Source organism: Pteronotus mesoamericanus, unplaced genomic scaffold, assembly GCF_021234165.1.
Source record: "Pteronotus mesoamericanus isolate MK-2021 breed Mesoamerican mustached bat unplaced genomic scaffold, CSHL_Meso_final contig_182, whole genome shotgun sequence".
Lineage (NCBI taxonomy): Eukaryota > Metazoa > Chordata > Mammalia > Chiroptera > Mormoopidae > Pteronotus > Pteronotus mesoamericanus.
The window spans coordinates 5,376,298-5,394,411 of record NW_026555078.1 but is presented as its reverse complement, the minus strand read 5'-3'; the positions used below and the strand labels follow the sequence as shown (position 1 = coordinate 5,394,411).

Below are 18,114 nucleotides of genomic sequence, written 5' to 3'. Positions count from 1 at the left end.
ATTAAAATTGAGTTAAATACACAACTACAAATAATACATTCAGGAATTGAAAGCAATAATAGAACACAAAAAAACTGCTCAAAGAAAATTCTAGATTTCTTAAAACAATAAAATCCATTATTTATTATCTAAAAGCCAATACACTTACTTTTCTGGTAGCTATTAAAATAGTTGCATTTGCAGAGGATTTTATAGCAGTGAAACAGGTTGTTATGCATTTATCAAAACTCACAGAATGTACAAGAGCGACCCTCATGTCAACTATGGCTCTCAGGTGACCCTGCTATGTCAGTGTAGGTTCACAGTGTAGGTCAGTGTAGTGTATGTCAGTGTAGGTTCAGTGTAGCAAATATGCCGCTCCGTGCAGCTGCTAAGAGTGGGGGAGGCTGTGCTTGTGTGGAGCGAGGGGACATGAGGGAACTCTCTGTGCCCTCCTCTCAACTTTGCTGTGAACCAGAAACAAAGTCTATTTTAAAAATTTATTTGAAATAGTCGCCATTTGTCTCAAAGATTCAACAGACTACCACACAAGGTGATTTATCTTAAAAGTCCATTTGAGAACTGACCAATATGCCATTTTTCACAAATCGAAAAAAGTATTTCAGCCCTAGCTGGGTAGCTCAGTTGGTTAGAGTGTCACCCTGCTATGTCAAGGTTGTGGGTTCGATCCCCAGTCAGGGCACATGCAAGACTCAACAAAGACGTAAGTAGAACAACAAATTGATACCTCTTTCTTCCTTTCTCTTTCCCTCTCTCTCCCCTTCCTCTTACTCTCTAAAATTCAATACATAAAATTTTTAAAATATTTCAAAATGCACAGAGAGCCCCTGTCAACACCACCAGCGCACCACAGACTCTAGTCATTAGGAGCAAAGCGCTTGTGAAGTACGTACGTGTTATAGCTTGAGGAGGCAATGTCTAGGCTAAGGGGAATTAAGTGTTCATTTGGAAAAATCTCAGTAAGATACACAGAGCAGAGGAACCAGAATGAAGAGGGCATGCTGGAGCTGTGCCAAAGGGTACTTCTGGCCTAAAATGTCACCGTCCATTTCCTGGCATGTGGGAGACAAGGCGAGAGGGAGGAAAATGAAAGACCACGAACACAGAGCACTTGGTCTACTCATTAGCAGAAATTTTTGCTATCTGAGAGAAAAATATGTAGCAAGAAGTAAACAGTGAAGTTAAGATATAATCAGTAATGATTAGCACTGAAATAGTGGTCAAGTCTTCTAAATGTGTAATAGTACCAACAGAGAACTTGATATACTACATTAAGAATATCTAGGTAAAGCTTGAAAATAACCTATAAATATAATATGGCAGTAACTACCCATGGTTGACATTCTCATTAATTCTTTAAATGTATTTAGTTGCCCTAATAATACAACCATTTTATTTTATTGTCTATTTTGGAATAGTTTTTAAACATTTCCTTTACTTTGGATATCTGATCTAATTCATACCACTTTTTATCAAGTTCAGTATTCTAACAGGTCCATTATATACTACAATTATGACCTCCATAAATAACTTGAGAAATATATTGATTTGTCTCTTCTCATTGGTAGCAAATTGAAATCACAAGTCTTCTAAAAGAATGTCAAATTCTTCACCAAATAACATGTGAAGTCTTCAAGATGGATTTAATTTGTGCCACTGGATAACAACCTTTTCGGGATTTGTAACTGTCTCTTTCCACTGGTTTGCTGCTTCTGTGTTATTACTGTCTTCGCTTACACAAATCTGCAAAGGAACAGTACAACCATTTAACCTAACATAGAAATGGTGAGTTCAGTTCATTAATCTTATTGATAAAAGACAACTGGAAGTTTGGTTTACATATATTCAATTAAACATTTTTCCACTATTCGAAAAGTCTGATTTCTCTATATGAAACTTCAATGTGAAAACATTTAGCCTATTGAAGATGGCAGGGTAGGCGGACATGGCTCATCTCTTCACACAACCACATCAAAATTACAACTAAAATGCAGAACCACTATCACTCAGAACCATCAGAAATTGAGTTGAATGAAAGTCTAACAACTACGGAAGTAATGAAACCACATCCATCCAGACCGTAGGAGGGGCGCAGACGCAGAGCGGGCTGGTCCCTCACCCACGCGTGGTGGATAAAAATTCAGGAGGGACACCTCAGGAGCAAGGAGTCCCAGACCCATACCAGGACCCCCACCAAGGGTTCCAGTGCCAGGAAGATAAGCCCCCACAAGCTCTGGTTGCATAAACCTGTGGCGATTGAGTCAATGGAAGAAACTTCTGAAGCCCCAAGCAGTTCCCTTTAAAGAACCCACCCAGGGACTCGTCTACTGGACTCAGTCCCTCTGAGCTCTGGCACTGTGGTAGCAACTTGAAAGGCACCAGTGCCACAGTGGGGGAACTGAAGTGTCCGGCATCAAGGCGAGCAGAGGCCATTGTCCCTTTACTAAACACTCCCCTCACAGAGCTAACAAGCTGCTGCTGTGTCTGAGACTCCATCAACCTGGCCTGCACTGTCTGACCCACCTTGGAGATTCCCCAGTGACTCCACCCCACCCAACTTACGGGCCCACCCAAGCTGCTTTTCCACATGAATGGCTGGTCTTGGCGCATGCTGCACACCTTCCTAAATCCTCTAAAACAAGCAACAGCTGGCCTCAGGGAGTCCCAGGCCTGGCACTAAAGGCAGCCAACCTAGATCCACAGCTTGGCTTTGCCTGGGAATCTCCAAGCCCAGCGCAAGTAGCAACCATCTTACATTGCTTCATATCTCAGGCAGGGTGGCCCTGGGCAAAAAGCACAAGTGGGCGCTGCACCCAGTGCACCCAGTGGACAGCTACAGACCAAGGTGGAGCACCACCACCCTGCCCCTGTACAGCTGATCCTCCGTGGAGGACAGAGGGACATGGTAAGTGGTCACAGCCAATCCCTGCTCCCAACTGGCCTGGGTAAATCCCTCCCATTGACCTGCCCACAGCAACCAAGGCTCAACTACAAGAGGAGGGTGTACTCAACCCACACAAAGGGCGCACCTCGAGTACCCAGCTTGGGTGAGAGTGGAGGCTGTGCCACTGGACCCTACAGAACACCTACCACATTAGGCAACACCACCAAGACACGGAGTCAAAGCAGCTCTACCTAATACATAGAAACAAACACAGGGAGGCTGCCAAAACGAGGAGACAAACATGGCCCACATAAAAGAACAGATCCAAACTGCAGAAAAAGAACTAAACAAAATGGAGATAAGCAACCTATCAGATGCAGAGTCCAAAACACTGGTTATAAAGATGCTCAAGGAAATTAGTGAGGACCTCAGCAGCGTAAAAAAGACCCAGGCAGAAATGAAGGGTACACTAATTGAAAAAAGAACAATTTACAGGGAAACAACAGTATGGTGGATGAAGCTGAGAATCAAATCAATGATTTGTAACATAAGGAAGCAAAAAACAACCAATCAGAACAACAAAAAGAAAAAATAAAAAAAAAATTAGGACAGTGTAAGCAGCCTCTCAGACAACTTCCAGCATTCCAACATTTGCATCACAGGGGTGCCAGAAGGACAAGAGACAGTGCAAGAAATTGGAAATCTATTTGAAAAAACAGTGAAAGAAAACGTCCTTAAATTGGTGACAGAAATAGACATACAAGTCCAGGAAGCACAGGGATCCCAAACAAGATGGATGCAAACAGGCCCACTCCAAGACACATCATAATTAAAAAGCCATATGTTAAAGATAGAGAGAGACTCTTAAAAGCAGCAAGAGAAGAGCAGTTCAGTCATGAAAAGTGGGGACTTACAGGCAAGATTACTCTACCCAGCAAAGATATTATTTAGGATCGAAGGGGAGATAAAGAGCTTCCCAGACAAGAAAAAACCAAAGGAGTTCATCATCATCAAACCATTATTACTTGAAATGTTAAAGGGGCTTATTGAAGAAAAAGAGGATCAAAACTATGAACAATAAAATCGCAAAAAATATAAAGCTATCAACAATTGAATCTAAAAAGCAAACTAGGCAAAGAAGAAGAACAGAGACAGAATCATGGATATAGAGGACATTTTGATGGTCGCCAAATGGGAGAGGGGTGTGGGGAAATGGGTGAGGAGGTGAGGGGATTAAGAAGTACAAATAGGTAGTCACAGAATAGCCATAGGGATGTAAAGTACAGTGTAGGGGATGGAGCAGACCAAGAACTTATACGCATGGCCCATGGACATGAATGGTGGTAGGGAAACTGCCTGAGAAAGTGGGGGCCGCTGGGTGGAGGGGGGCACAGGGAGGAAAATCAGGACAACTGTAATAGCAAAATCAATAAAATATAATTTTTAAAAATGCATAAGAAACATTTAACCTATTTAGTTAGCCTGAGGACGATTTTATATGATCCAATTCAATTTAAAAATTCAATGTGAGATAATTATATAATCATTCCTCCCAAAACAATTAGTATCCTTTCTTATTGAAGAAATCTAGGAACTCAACTTAAAATTGATCCCAATCACTCAAAACCATTTTTGTGAAGATTGGCTCAGACTAATCTTGATTTAACTTAGATTGGTGAGAAATCTAATTTATGCAATTTTATGCATTTTGTACAGTATGTAAAACTGTAATTTTAATTGAAATCTAATAAGTAGTCATTCCCTACCCACTGTAAATAATATTGTGGTGCTCATCACCTATGTAACTTTAGACAAGAGATGTGAAGGAACTTGGGAAAACTGTAAAGCATTATGCAAAGGTAAGATTGCACAATGGTTACATGTTAAGGGGGTAATGGGGATAAAAACTCAAAAACCCTGAATTCCCATCTCAGCTCTAACACTAACCAGTGCTGCCGCTTTGAAATTAACTTCTCTGAGACTGTTTCTAATTCTTTTAAATAAAAAAATTTGAGCAGTTCACTCACTGGTTTTTAAACATTTCCCCTTCATCTCATGGTCTGAAGAACTTTTCTTTCACATAAAACCTTACACACCCCAACATAAAAACTGGTAACAGAGTGCTTGGTTGACGCAGGAGTGGGAGACCTTGGTTCCACACTTGGCCACTCCGCCGTGCTGGCTCCTGGAGAAGCTTCCAGACAAGCTACAGGGAACAGATGACCAGCAAGGACCTTGCCACAATTATTATTCTTAACTTTATATTAACCAAAGAGGTAGAATTACCAAAAAAGTTATCCTGAAAGTCATCCATGAAGTAAACCTATTCCATTCAAACATGATAGTGGAAGCTTGGAACAGGAAAACTTTAACAAAATTCACTTCGTGGGCCTTATAGCTTTGAAAAGTATACTGTTGAGTTTAAATTTTTTGAATAAGAAAAAATGAAAAACAAAACTATAATGTCTTTTACAAATATTGTACGTAAAATATATGAAGTCAAAGAGTTAATATTAATCTTTGAAAATTCACATATCATTTTTAAAATTTCACATAGACTGCTAGTCACACCTTGCCAATAATGTAGATTTTGAGATTTAAATCTGAGTCAAACAACTGTACTTAAGATAAAACTCAAGAGATTGCTCCCACTAATCCATTCAGAGTAAAGAATGGAAGGACAAAAGGAGACAAGTTCCTACAGGCCTGGCAAGTAGGCAAATGTTACTATGTTGTCTTATACAGACTACTAAGAATTTTAAAATAGATTTTTATCCAGACACCCATATTGCCTATCTAAATAATAGTGCAACTACTATAAAAATGATGTTTTTTTATGAGTTCAAATCTAACATAATTCAGTTAATAGTAGACAGAGTTAAACCTTAAATTGAACAAAAAAAGAATAATGTAATCTTGGGTATCTGAAGCCTTAGGAAACGCGACTGGAACGCTCAGCAGTCCCTCCTTCATAAGGACCTAAAAAGCTGATTGTTCTCACCATTTTTAAAGTTAAAAAGCACAAAAAAAGATTTACTTTCCCTCAGTAAAAATGCAAATTTTATCTGGAAAAAAACGTATTTTAGGATAAGCCCAATTGCTCAGAAATTCCATGTATTTGTATTTAAGCAGAAAAGTCTGAAAAGATTTTTGTGGCAACACTGAATTTTAACTTACGATGCTGAAGACTTGTACTTCATCAGACTTCAATTTTATCCTACATTCCTTTTGTTAACCAGCTGTTTAAATGCGAATGCAGAAAAGTGCGAGAAAAGAACTCAAGATAAAAACTCCCTACTAACCTGGCCCACAAAGTGTCTTCTTCTTACAGAGCTTCGACTATAAAGCTTAATGAGAAAAGCAATTTCTTTTTCATTCTGTACAAGTGGAAAAATCATAGTCTCCCCCCACTTGACTCTTCCATTGGAAGCCTTCAGTAAGCGTGTCTTCTTCTTGTAAATCAGCTCTCCTGAGCTAAACATTGCCACCTTCACAAAAAAACCTAAAAAATAAGAAATGCTGATACATAAAATATTCTCTAAAGCCTCATATACAGATATGTATCTATATGTTTGTTGTAAAAATAAAAAGAAGCCACTTTTCAAGATCTGATGAGCCACTGCCATAACAGAAAACACCGTTAGTAAACTTTCTAATTTTTATCACACTTTATAATTGACTACTGTAACCTCAGATGAATTTAATCTTCCTCCAACATGAATGCCACTGGAGACTGGGGCTGTAGGCATAGAAAACAATGAGCAGCAAGGTGTGTACATTGTAAAGGGTCACACAAAAGAGAGGCACCAACTTTTCTGGACAGCTGGAGGGACTTATTCCACAGTTTCATATAGGTGAATTCTGTGCTCGAGACTCCACAAGTTAAACATAGGCTCACTTGAGAAAATCTACTCTTTAAATAAATTTGAGATGTAGAGCTTCTAGTAATGGTAGAAGAGCTTCTACAAACTAATGTTTCCATAGATACCAAAAATAAACTCTGGGGAAAATATAAAGAATAGTTACTTCAGACACTACAGACTGACCAAAAACAGAAAAGAAATTGGAGGAAAGTTGGCTCTTGGAAGATGGGAACTGCACGGGGTGAAACTTGGGTTTATATGGCTTTCACCTAAGCGGACTCCCCAGCCCACGACCAGCACACGGTGCCCGCAGGTGAGGCAGAAGTGCAGTCTGACTAACGGGGTAGCCACCGGGTGGGGCTGAGGCTGCTGGGGCGGCAAGAAAGCGGGGAGCCGCAAAGTGAGGACCGAGACTGGCCGTTAGGGTCATAAAACAGAGGTCACTGGTCATCCTGACTAGCAGTTCTGATTTAAGAAAGACACCGGTTAATGTAATAAATTACATCCGTAGATTTCTACTGTTGTTCCTGTTTCCTAGAATTAACATTTTGTAGTCCTGGTAATTTACTGTTTTAATGCCAAGTTGGACTTTTTTTGCTTATTTTTTATGATTTTTCCATCTGTCTACCTAAGGGACGGTAGTCTATAGGTATTTTTGCATGTATTTACTATCCTTTCTGTTTTGACATAAAGAATATGCTAACCCCATAAAATAACTTTTTCCATCTTTCTTCACGCTTTGGAACAGCTTATATAATATAGGAATTACATGTTCCTTAAGGTTGGTAGAATCTGCCAGTAAAATCATCTTGGCCTTGTGCTTTTATTAGAAGTTAACTACTTTTATATAGATTTTGTTTTATTGAGGTTTTCACTCTTCTCTAGTGAGCTTGAACAATTTCCCATAAAAAAATCATTTATTTTAAATAGATTTCAAATGCATTGGTGGCTATAAATGGCATTTTCTTCTTTATTATTAAATCTTCTGAATTTGAAAATTTTTTTCCTCATCCTTGTTCATGTTCTCTTTATTTTTTGCTTGATCCGGCCTATCATAGGTTTAGTTTGTCTATTTTAATGATCTTTTCAAAGAAAAAACTTTCAGTTTTACTTATTGTCCTTTGTTGTTGCCTCAATACTTATCAACTTCAATTCTGGCTTTATTTCCTTACTTCTTTCCTTCGTGTTGGCTGCCTGCCTAGCTCTGTGAATTGAATGCTGAGTTGTATTTATTTGCGGTCTCATTAGTGATACTGGACGTCCATTACTTCTGTCAGCTCCAAAGATCCCCTTCTGACAGGAGCGCTCTTACCACACCCTCGGCCCCGCAGGCAGAGCTGACCTCGACCTCCAGCTCTAGGGGCGGCCATGTGACCCAGGCCTGCGCAGCCAAATCATCAGAACCCCTGGCTGTGCCCAAAGCGCTAGGAGCGGGGGCGGGGGGGAAGCCTTTCAAGGGTTGGGTTTGATATTTGATTTTTTGAAATTAAGTTTCTTGTTAGCAGAGTATCCAGCAACGGGCTCAGGATAACTTATGAGGCTGATAAAACATGTCTGATAGCTCTGTGGCCACTCAACCTACAGCTACCAGTGAGCCGAATAAGGAACAGCCTCAAATGCAGAGACATCACGACTGGAGAAGAATCAACAGACCAGTGGATTCGGGCAGACACCATGGCTAAAATGTGAAGTCCAATGAAGTGATTTTAAGTTAAAAGATAAGTACTTGAGTTGAATAATAAAAGTTATTAAAATTTTAATCTCCATAAGTGTAGAAAAAACTATCTTTTACTAATATTTTCTTTAGATTTCACTTTGAACCACTGATGTACTTACTCAAAGTCAGAGGTGTTGATGAGCTTGGAAGGTACTGTGCCTCGAGAATCTGCAACTGAATCCTGCTATTTACCGCTTGGAAACAAGTCCCCAGTTCAAGTTCTGCATGGCAAACCTGCATATCCAAAAAGCATCATTCAGTAATTAAGAATAAAGTTTTGAGATATTTCAAAAATTCAAAAATAAACAGCTTAGATTACAAATTCTGAGATCACTGCTTTTTACTGGCATACAGCTACATACGGATTCTTCAAAATCAGGGAGACCAAAAGACAATTCAAATTAAAAACAAACTTAATGCGTAAGCAGTTTTACTAGGGCAAATGTCAGTGCAATAAACACTAAAAGAGCAAGCAAACTTTCAAAACACTTAAATGTAATCATTTGAATTATTTTTTGAGAACATAGGAAATATTATTTGAAAACGTAATAACTGAGAATCATCATTATTTTTTCTAAATTTAGGAACCAGAGTAGGTGCTACCAAAATCAGAGACCACAGACAATGGACAGATTTGTGGATTGGGAGCTGAATTACCATGCTGAATGCGAGCAAGCCAAAGAAGAGAGCTGGCAAGAAGGAACCTAGTGAAAATTATGAGGCAGTAAATAATAAGGAAAAGGTCAAGGAAAACCTGAGGCAAACAATAAAAAGAAAGAGACATAGAAAAGGTGGGGGAAAGTAAAAATGTGCTGCTCAGTACTGCTGACTAACAGCAGAGGAAAGCTGGTAATATGTCTGTGAAAGGGAACACAAGCCAGCCTGCTTACATGGATTCCAAAGTCCTTGGAGTGAAAAATAAAAGAGAAACATAAAGTTGTCCAAACACACAAACATTACTCTTCATGTGTTGAAAAGAGTAAGTATGGGGACAAAGCGAGAACATAATGTTAAGAGATCGCATAGGGCTCAGCACAGGCAGACACAAAAGTCTTTGCTAATCCCGGTTGAGGAAAGGCCACAGCCCAGCTAAGTGACACTTTATGGAGAGTCATTTATATTTGATAATCGTCTGGCAGTCCCAATAACTGGCTCTTGTCTTACTAAAAAAGAACTTTTCTAGGTACATTCCATTGACTGAATCTTGGGCATTCTCTTAAAACATGATACTGAGTTTTAAAATTGGTTATGCCGTAAGAAATCAAGAAGAGACAGTGCAAAGTGATTCACTTAAAAGCATAAAATCAACTGCTGAGGTTAAAGTGCCCTATATAAAGTCTAGAGCGATGAATTTCCGTTCTAATAGATGAATTCTCCATTTAAATACTTGTGCCTTCTGTAAAGGATGTTTGCAGATTATTATCTACTAAGCTAGTTTCAAAGATGCCAGTGACAAACTGCTCCCAGCTATAAAACAAATTTGCTATATTTTAACAGAAAATAACCTAACTGGCACATTTTCACTCGTCATTTATTCTTTCTATCGATCTACACACAAACATTCAATGCGAGAACATGACAGGCCCTCCTCACCTTGTTAAGAGCCCAGCAAAATACGAAAGATGAAAGCTCAGGCCTTGTTTTGTTTAAAACAAGTTAACTTGCATAATTCTGAGTTGCAATAAACACTATAAAAAAACACTGGGGGACGGAGGCAGAAAACAATGGACAAGGAATAGAGAAATCAAGAAATTTCAACTCTTCTCGATCAATTACAGTAATCCATTTTTAAAAAGTTTTTAATACTTACTTTCCACCAAATGCAGTGATTCTCAAGCCAGGCTACATGTTAGAATCACCTGCAGAGCTTTTGAAACTTACGGACGCCTCTGGTCCTATGCCCCCCAAATACTCTGATTTAGTTGGTTGAGGAGTGGGCTTTTTTTTTACAGTTCCCTTGGTGATTCTAATGTGTGTCCAGGGTTCAGGGCCACTTCAAGTCATCTTAAATATTTTTGAAAAGTAGGTAAAATATAAATCCTATGTAAATTTAAAATCCCATAAGCTTTGACCTTATAAAAGCTTATGGCTGATTTCTATAAACATTATCCCTACGTAGAAACTATATAATTAAGTTATCAGGAATTTCTAAACAATTTAAATGTTCAGGTGGCTCGCTGAGACAAGCAAAACACCAGGTCTCAAAAATAAATCAACACTGTGGCTAATGAAGGTCTTTACAAAAGCTACCGGCTGCGCCCGGGCTGGCGCGGCTCAGCGGGCTGCAGCATCGTGTGGTGAACCGGTGACCCGAAAGGCTGCGGGTTCCATTCCTGGTCAGGACAATACCCAGGCTGTGCTTTGTTCCCCACTTGGGGCACATATGAGAGGCAAACCAATCAATGTTTCTCTCTCATACCGATGCTTCTTTCCCGCTCCCTCTCCTTCTCTTCCCCTCTCTCTAAAATCAACAAGCTGTCCTTGGGTGATGATAAACATTATTTACATTCCAGAGGAAAGGACTTCTTTTATACCCAATTCATGGACAGATATATGGCTGATTCATGATTAAAAACAACTTTCTTAATCTATTGGAAGGTAGTTTCTGGTGACGTTTACAGTTCATGATTCTTTCCTGCTTTTCCTAAGTTATCATCTACTAAAAGAAACTATAAAAAATTAATAATTTAAAATTATCCATAGTCCAGGGTTATTTACAGACTACTATTACTTACAGACATCTTTGAAGGTGGCATTATATCCAAAGAGTAATCGACTTCCTGTGTGCTGAGAGCCCTGAGTGACAGCGAGCACTCCCCAATGGTTTTTTTCCTGGGGGTCTGGGTTTGAATCTTAAACACAAGCCTTGCAGTTTGCAGACTTTGGAGTTTAATAGCAAATACAAAAGTTTCCATAAATTCAATAGTCTAAAAAAAAAAGAAAATACAAAATACATAAATTAAAGGACTGAAAAAAGAATGGTATGCCAATACGAGATAAATAAGAATGACATTTTATAATCCAGGAAAGGTGGCTCTGATTTTTTACAATAATAATAAATTTTTAATGTAAATGAATGAGAATGGCCTTAGCTTGCTTTTCCAGAATTTATCCTGGTATTGCCTTTCTTAATTTCACAAATCATCCTATTAATTAGTTAATCAGGAATTCAGGTCAATATCAACACCAAGTATATATAGCTTTTCCCCTTTCTGAAAATTAGGCTATTTTCCATTTTTGGTTCTGGGGCATCTTTTCTGCTATTTACAATTCTTCACCAGTAAATAGGAGTGATTTAGGAATCTCAGGCGAGCTCTCTCAGTACTCCAAATCTATTTGTTCAGGTTACAAGACTTGAGTTATTTCTTGAAAGGAGTGATTCTTTGTCTAATGCTCTTCCCATCTATCTTGGGCCTCAATTTCTCCACCAATCTCCTTGAGAGAGAAAACAAAGGAAAACATGAGTATAAAGTTCCACCTTCTCACATAGGCATCCAAACCACAAGGGAAGTCCATGTTTTCCATGCTCGAAATATTTTCAGATGTTCTTTTTGTTACTTTTAATATTTTTAAACCCTGGTTTACCACGGGCTAAGATCTTCTTGACACTAGACTATTCTTTGCTACACACACCCTTCTTTCCATCTTTACTAGATCCTTTTGAAAAGCTATTTTTTCTTTCTTTCTTTTTCTGCCTTTTGGAAAAGCAAGATAGCGGGCAACTAATATCCAGAGCTTAGACGCTGCGCCTGAATGTTCTCTTTCACTGTGGCTTTTTATCTCTGTGCAGTCAGAACCGTGCTTCTGAGAGTCACCAAGGACTTACGCTTTCTTTTCCCCCCAACCTTTCCCAAGTTAACTTAGTTTTCTTTGAAAAATCAACATATGAAATTGTTAACTAAGTGTCAGCATTACAACCAGAGATAGCACTTATTTCCATTTAGATTTTCTATACTGCATGTTTTCATAATGTGATATCCTACTATATAGACATCAATTTTGATTTGTCTTCTCGCTTATTAAGAACATTTTCCCACATCCTTGAAAACACTTTCTATACATTTTTTAAATGCTTTCCAGTATTCTGTCACATGGTGTTACGGATTCAATTGCGTCACCCCTCCAAAAAATACACTGAATCCCCCCCCCGCCCCGGCCTAAAAACGTTGATGTCCTAACCCCGAGGAACTTGGAATGTGACCTTATTTGGAAATAGGGTCACTGAAGATGTAATTAGTGAGGTTAAGACGAGGGCCTGCTGGAGTAGAGAAAACGGCCTTGTGAAGACACACAGAGACCGGGAGAACGTCCTGTGAGGAGGGAGGCCGAGATGAGGGTGAAGCCAAGGGACGCCGAGGGTCGCTGGCCACCGCCAGAAGCTAGCAGAGAGGTGCGAAGCAGATCCTCCTTCAGCAAAGGAGGATCCTTCAACCAATGCTGCTGAAATCCTAATTCCAGGCTTCCTCCAAAAGATGTGAGAGATCCATTTCTGTTGTTCTAAGTCTAGTCTGCGGTACTTAGTTACAAAAACGCTAGGAAACTGATACCCATGGTATTCCATGGGTTTTCGCAATTGTTCCCCTACAGGAGACATTTAGATGTTGTCCAACTTTCCTACTATGAACAAATTGTCAAGAATACTATATACATGAGGTCTGTTTGGAAAAAAGCCCAGCCATTGTTAATATAACAAGAATGGTTTGCAGGACGTCAATGTAACCTGGCAGCCAAGGAGAGTGGCTCGGAATGCACTCGTGTGAACAATGATGACTTCACTGTAGCAGCTGGTGGGGGGTGGGAGACGCCTTTGAGTAAGCATGTGTGCTGTGTGGCCATTGCACTCCAAATGACAGTGAGTGCGGCATCAAGTCTACATCCAATTTTGCATTAAGCTTGAACATTCCTCTGTGGAAACCATTCAGATGACTCAAAAGGCCGCAGCTCTGGGTAACTGGTGACTGGCAGCTTCATCATGACAACGTCTCCACTGATGCATCCCATGTCATGAAGAGTTTTTTGGTGAAACATCAAATCACCCAGGTGACTCAGCCTCCCAATAGCTCAAATTTGGTGCCCTGCAACTTCTGGCTTTTCCCAAGACTAAAATCACCTTTGAAAGGGAAGAGATTTCAGACCATCAATGAGATTCAGGAAAATACGATGGAGCAGCTGATGGCAATTGGGAGAACTCTGTGAGGTCCCACAGTGCCTACTGGGAAGGGGACTGATGCATCATTACCCTACGTACAATGTTTCTTCTATCTTGTATCTTCTTCAATAAATGTCTTTCCCATTTTCACATTGCACAGCTGGATACTTTCTGGACAGACTCCCCCCCGCCCGCCCCCGCTACACACACATCACCCCCTCACGTAATAGACAGGGATGGGAAAAAGTAGGTTTACAGTTGTGAGTATGCAAAACATAGAGTTTACTTTTATATTATTATTTATGTATAATTATATTATTTATTTGCATTTTTGTTATTTCTTTTTATTTCATATCCTTATGATTTATCTTTTAGGTAACAAAGGAGAAGCATGTCAACAAACTGATGACAATGAAGAACTCTGTGCCGAAGTATCCTTGAGAACCGCAGGCAGGCTACGGAAGGCATAAACAATGGGGGCTGGCAATCTGAGCGCGGACAAGGTCGCACCTAACTGCGCTGTGCCGCTCTGGCATTCTCCTGAGTCAACAAAGCTTTTGTAACAATCATAACCTGCATGTCTTTTTTCATACAAAAAACTATACACCTACTTTTGCCTACTCTGTATATATATATTTTTTTATATACTTTTATATATAATTATTTGCATGGAACAGATTAAAATATTTAACTATATAGTAGAATAACTATATTTAAAAAGTATAAATACTAACAGTTTAAGGTTTTGATATGTATTAGCATTAAAATAATTTTCAGAATGCTTTATTTACTACAGTACTTAAAAAATTTCATCTGATTTTAATTTTAAAAAAAAGGAAGATAGGAAGATTGACAATAAAAACAATATGTAATTCCACATTTATTAATCATTTGAATTACCTTAATTTTAAATGATATATTTTTGTAGAAAATACCTTTCATTTGCATGGAGAAACACTACACTTTCAACCCATATCAGAAGACAAAAATATATATTTAAGTTAATGTGAAATCTAGAGCCTACAAAACCAAATCAGGATCATAAATCTCCTAATTATAATAATGAGAAGTATTTAAAAGTAATTAATTACAATCATGCAATTATTTCTCAAAGCCATATGGGATGGGGAGAAAGAGGATAAAAATAAGAGACATTTATTTTCCTCTCATAAGAGAAAAATAAAGAGTTTTCTTATCGATTGTTTATCTTCTATATACTTTAGTGATTAAAATTTTCTTTTTAAATGCACTTTATTATTGGACAGAGAAATAGTAAATACTTTTCAGGCTCAAAATTGTCCTTAAAAAGCAAGGGGTACATAACCTATAGTTTTCCCCAAAATAAAACACTTTCTTATTCCAATTCTTCACATGGGTTAAAGTGACAAATACGAGAAAAACATCAAGAGAATTCAAACGCAGAGAGCCACTTACGCTGGAGGCTTCCTTGGCTGAAGATCTGAAATGCACTGGTTTGGGCAAAGTCAGTACTCCTTTTACAGAAACGGCAGGAGTATCGCCACAGCTGGAGGGCCAACTTAAATCTTTGCACTAAAAAAGATTTTAAATACAGCTTGAATCTTACAAATACAAAAATACTGAAAATACAAATATATTATGCATTTCTTGAGTTAATGACTTTAGATACAAACTGTAAAAGTAAACTTTAGCCTACTGAGACCTCCTGTTTCATCCACATTAAAATACTGGACATTTAATGTTCTAGATATCACATCCATTTCCTTCTTGAGGTGAAAAAAATCAAACACTTTGATCATACCTACTAATTTATTTTCTTTAGATTCTTTATTAAGTACTGTTTTCTACAAAATACTATAGAACCCTAAATTCCAAAGAAGGGAATGACCCGTTCCCCAGAAGACAGCAGCAGTATACGCTTATGTCATGTCTAAATACTGAATTTTGTAAGAAATATTGGTGTTCACTCTAAGGATTTACCTGCAACACTGTGATCCAGATCTGCTCTGCGGAAGAATTGTAAAACACCTTCACGTTCAATCTCCCACAGTCTCCTTCGTCTCCTGATAGAGTGATAGTATCTGAATTGTAAAAGGACAAAGATGTTTGAAATGCTATACAATCCTTCTAACCCAATTAAGTTTTGATACAATCTGATTTTAAGGGTAAAGCTGAAAAGTGCTACAATTATTCTTTAAAGTTGACAATTTAATAAGACAAATATCACACTCTGGTGTTTCACTGACCTGCTGGAGGGAAGATACGCTATAAAAAGTAATGCATGGCTTAAAAAGTTAACCCAATTATAACCTGAGAAGTTTAAGTTTGAACTAAGAAAAACCTTACCAAATAACGTTGATAGGGCCTTCATACTGAATGCTTCAGGAAGTTCCTTCACTAATATACTTTAAAACAACCAACAAAAGATATTTAACTGCTTCACTTTTTAAAAAGACACATTCATGCCTGACCACTAAAAAGAGGACCATCTGATGTGTATATTCGTAAGCAGATAACACTGCCAACATAGACATAATGATCTAGAATTTCTTTCACTTTATCATATATACTTTCAAATTACTACTGGGTAAAAATAATTCCCTTAAGAATATAAAAACAGGACACTTGATTCCTTACCCAAGCTTCTGTTACTCCCCTGAGAATTCTTCCTCGACGAAGAGCTACTGGGCACACTGGACAGTGAATCATGTCTCTACAAATAAAATTCTTCTTTAGTCAGGAACTGTGTATCCAACCTTGAGGATTCTGAAATAATACCTACCCTACTACCAAACTGCATGCTAACCATTTTGACGGCTACTGATAAAAATTTCCCATTTTTGCCCTGGCCGGGGAACTCAGTTGGTTAGAGTGTCATCCCAATATGCCAAGGTTGCAGGTTCAATCCCCAGTCAGGGCACATATAAGAAGCAACAAATGAATGCATCCATAAGTGGAATGACAAAGCAATATATAATAATTTTTTTTAATTTTCCACTTTTAGATAAAAAAGAAGAAAAGAGACGTGTGTGTTATCAGGAAAATCTTAAATATCTTACTATATAATCTATGAAAAGCCTTTGTTGTTTGGTTTGGTTTTATAATAAGGATGAAGAGATTATGGCTTATGTTTCATATTTAAAAGTACTAATGAAAATCAGAATGTATTCAGAAGTGCCCTGCTACCTAAAAACCTGTAAAACAGAAGTTCCTAAAGCATGGTTTCTCTAGACCAGGAGTACCAGCATCACCTGGGTAACTACTAGAAACACAAAGTCAGGCCCCACTGCAGAGCTACTAACTCAAAAGTTCAGGGGGCGGGGTCTGGCATCCTGTATTTTAACAAGCTCTTCACACAGTTCCAATGCATGGTAAAGAACTGGTGCTATAAAGAATTAAGTCTGCAAAAATAACTCAATTGGGATTGTTAAGGATTATTTAGAATATATTCCCATATTAATAAAGTATATGTCTATATATTCACTTGAAAAAAAGTCTACAAGTATATATAGATAATATTTGCACAGTGCTTTTACTCTCGGTTTTAGGAATACAGGAGGGTTGTCTTTTTACTTTTGCTGAGGTCTACTTTCTATTTTTTAAATAATAACAGTTTGCTTACATTATAAAAAGAAATACTTTTAAATATTAAAAATTCTCAATTCATTTTGAGAAATAGGACAGGGTTAACATTAACACTGTGAATAATTAAACTTCTACATCTCAATAGAAACACTAATTTTTATTAACTACAGTTATGTTCATTAAAGAAAGTGAAATCAATAAGCACTTTTAATTATATACCATTTTAAATTCCTAGTGTCTGAGTGTGTACCAACTGAAAGATGTAAGATTCCTAAAAAATCAAAATAAAAACTACTGCCTTTTTGTATTCTGTTGAAAGCCTCCTAAAGTAATGCCCATGGGAAATGTCAAGTGTTATCTGAAGAGATATTAAAATAGACACATCTCCAAAAGATGTAAAACATGTTGTTCCTAATGAAATTCATAGGTTTCTGAGTTTTCAGTTTGAAAATAAATGACCAGATATAATTAAATTGATATACATGATATACCTGGGTGAACTTCTGCGATGAGCTTGTAAGATCGAACATGGACTTGCTTAGCCCGGAAGAACCAGGGAGTTTGTTGGTCCTTAAGTCACAAGCTACAAAGGGACATGAATAAATTACTTATTTTTACAGTAAAGAAGAAGAAACAGAAGAATAATCTAAGAAGAAGTAAGTCCTCTGTACTAAATGCAATTCAACTATTTAATGAGCACTTATTTTTAATAAATCACTACCAAATCCTATGTGATCCTGTATTTCTAGTTTCCCTCCTAAACTGTAAGATCCTTAAGGAATGGAACTCTGCACATATTTAAATAAATCTTTATTTTTAGTACCTCATCCTGAATTCAGGGCTGAGGCAGCAATATATGTATGTCTATACATACATAGCAACATATATATGTATAGACATACATACATACAGACCTAAAGAACAATGAGAATTTTGT

General features: G+C 37.9%; 1 protein-coding gene across 4 annotated transcripts in view; it reads right to left on the bottom strand.

Annotated features, from left to right (window-relative positions):
• Positions 1 to 361: 361 nt before the first annotated feature.
• Positions 362 to 18,114, bottom strand: part of TC2N (tandem C2 domains, nuclear) — a 50,123-nt gene continuing 32,370 nt past the window's right edge. For all 4 annotated transcript variants that reach the window (XM_054567135.1, XM_054567133.1, XM_054567131.1 and 1 more), the window contains exons 5-12: positions 17,669 to 17,760; positions 16,230 to 16,305; positions 15,573 to 15,673; positions 15,048 to 15,164; positions 11,200 to 11,391; positions 8,584 to 8,698; positions 6,187 to 6,386; positions 362 to 1,743 (exon numbers count right to left, since the gene is read on the bottom strand). In XM_054567135.1, the coding sequence (XP_054423110.1) occupies positions 1,633 to 1,743; positions 6,187 to 6,386; positions 8,584 to 8,698; positions 11,200 to 11,391; positions 15,048 to 15,164; positions 15,573 to 15,673; positions 16,230 to 16,305; positions 17,669 to 17,760 (1,004 nt within the window). In that variant the 3' untranslated portion in view covers positions 362 to 1,632. The remainder of the gene's footprint in view (positions 1,744 to 6,186; positions 6,387 to 8,583; positions 8,699 to 11,199; positions 11,392 to 15,047; positions 15,165 to 15,572; positions 15,674 to 16,229; positions 16,306 to 17,668; positions 17,761 to 18,114) is intronic.